Source organism: Fulmarus glacialis, unplaced genomic scaffold (genome assembly GCF_000690835.1).
Source record: "Fulmarus glacialis isolate BGI_N327 unplaced genomic scaffold, ASM69083v1 scaffold7129, whole genome shotgun sequence".
Taxonomy (NCBI): Eukaryota; Metazoa; Chordata; class Aves; order Procellariiformes; family Procellariidae; genus Fulmarus; species Fulmarus glacialis.
The window spans coordinates 7,595-9,391 of NW_009233780.1; the positions used below are offsets into that span (position 1 = coordinate 7,595).

The 1,797-nt window shown below is 61.0% G+C and overlaps 1 protein-coding gene across 1 annotated transcript in view; it reads right to left on the reverse strand.

Moving 5' to 3' along the window:
- The window catches only part of TEX264 (testis expressed 264), a 41,640-nt gene that overhangs the window by 7,407 nt on the left and 32,436 nt on the right, over positions 1-1,797 (reverse strand). The window contains exon 3 of the mRNA XM_009585433.1: positions 598-769. Coding sequence (XP_009583728.1) covers positions 598-769 — 172 coding nt within the window. The remainder of the gene's footprint in view (positions 1-597; positions 770-1,797) is intronic.

Below are 1,797 nucleotides of genomic sequence, written 5' to 3' on the forward strand. Positions count from 1 at the left end.
GGAAATGCTCGGCTAGCCGGCTCCCGCATCTCGCAGACATGTGAGCACGTGGGCTGGCGACGGCAACTAGCATTTTGGGTTACTATAGCACTGCTGTTCTGCGCCTACAGCCATTGTGGTCCCTTCCTGTATGAATACATCCAGGCTCCAACAGATCTCGCTGAGCAGATGCTATCGGGCAACTCCACCACCAGCTACAGCAACCTGGTATTTAAGCTCTTCGCCATCCCAATATGTAACAGATGAAGATGAGATCAAGGAAGATGTATATGACAAGGAGAAAAACAAGCCCAGCTGCATCCAAAAGCTGCAAGATCCAGCTCTGCTCTGACAATGGCAGGCCATTGTCAGAGCAGTGGTGGCAGCTTGGCCCTCACCCCGACGCCGCAGGGGTGCCTGGGTGCTCCCCGGGGCGCAGCGTGACACCTCGGGGACGAGATCCTATCAGCCCGGGGTGAGGGAAGAGGTGGGCGCCAGGCGGGCGCAGGTCGGCCCCTCTCTGTCTGCTCAGGTGACAGCACTGGGGACACCAGGACCCCCACCTTTGGGAGGGCTGATGCCAATCCAAGACAGAGCCTGTGCGCAAGCCACGGATACCTGTGATATCTGTCTGGGCATCCTCAGCATCAGCTGCGGCAGCCCTGCTCTTCCTCTCCAGTTCTTTCATTTCAGGCACGTAGAAGTCCCCTTGGCGGGCGAGGGGACACACGAAGTAGATGCGGTCCTCCTTGTAGATCTCGATCCGGGGGTGGGCGCACAGCTTCCTCTCCTGAAAGACAGCAGGTGACCACAGGTCAGGGATGTGCCGTCGCCCCCGGCCCCAGCAGCCCCCCACCACGTGAACCTGCCGGCCCAGCAGCATCGCAGACTGACCCGTTTTGCCCACAGACATGGGGCCCCAGCGAAGAGTGGTGGGTCCCATCCCAAAACTGCAGCTTTCCCTATCACAACAGCCCCCCGCATGCCAGGGCCAGCGGGTTCAGCCCTGGGGGTGAGCAGCCGGCCGGGCTCAGGGAGGAGATGCCAAAGCCCCAGGGAGACTCAGCTCCCCCGGCTCAGCCTCGGTTTTGGTGTGCTCATTTTGGGCTGGAGCGAGGGGTTTCGGGGAGCCCAGCAGCTGCTTCGCAAGGACCTGCCAAGTCTCTGGTTCCTCCTGGCAGCACGGCCCCACGAGCAGGCGTAGCACTTCTCCGCTAATTAATATAATCCAGAGCCGACAGCTCAAGCAGCTCCTTTCAGAACGGCGAGGGCAGGGGAAGTGGGAGATGAATCCCTGGCATTTCAGACAACTCCCCCTCCTCCTCTTCCTCACCCTACCTCCACTTCAAGACCTCAGCCCCCTCAGCCTGCCAGGGACCTGTGACAGGGGCATGTCCCCCCCAGGTCATGCCCTGGCCCATGCCGAGCTGGGGCTGCAGGGACTCTGGGGGTGCCGGGGCCGGGCCGAGGAGCAGCTGGACCCCTCTTGCCACCCCCTCCTCGCCCGCCTGCCCGCCAGCTGCTCGCTAGCAGAGGGGGCGGCTGATTACAAGCCGGGTGAGAAGGGAGAGTGTCTCTTCAGTGGGTTTTCTTTTTCTTTCTTTCCCCTTTTCAAATCACTGACAGCTTTTATTTAACCCTGCAACCACCCCGATTATCCTCCTCCTCCTCCCTGCCCTGACTATCCTTCTCTTCCTCCTTGATCCAACGATCCTCCTCGTCCTCCCTGCCTCAACTATCCTCATCCTCCTCCCTGCCACGTCCCCCCTGGCACAGCTTGCCCAGACATCCTCTGGCAGGGTCCCCGTCCCTCCGGGG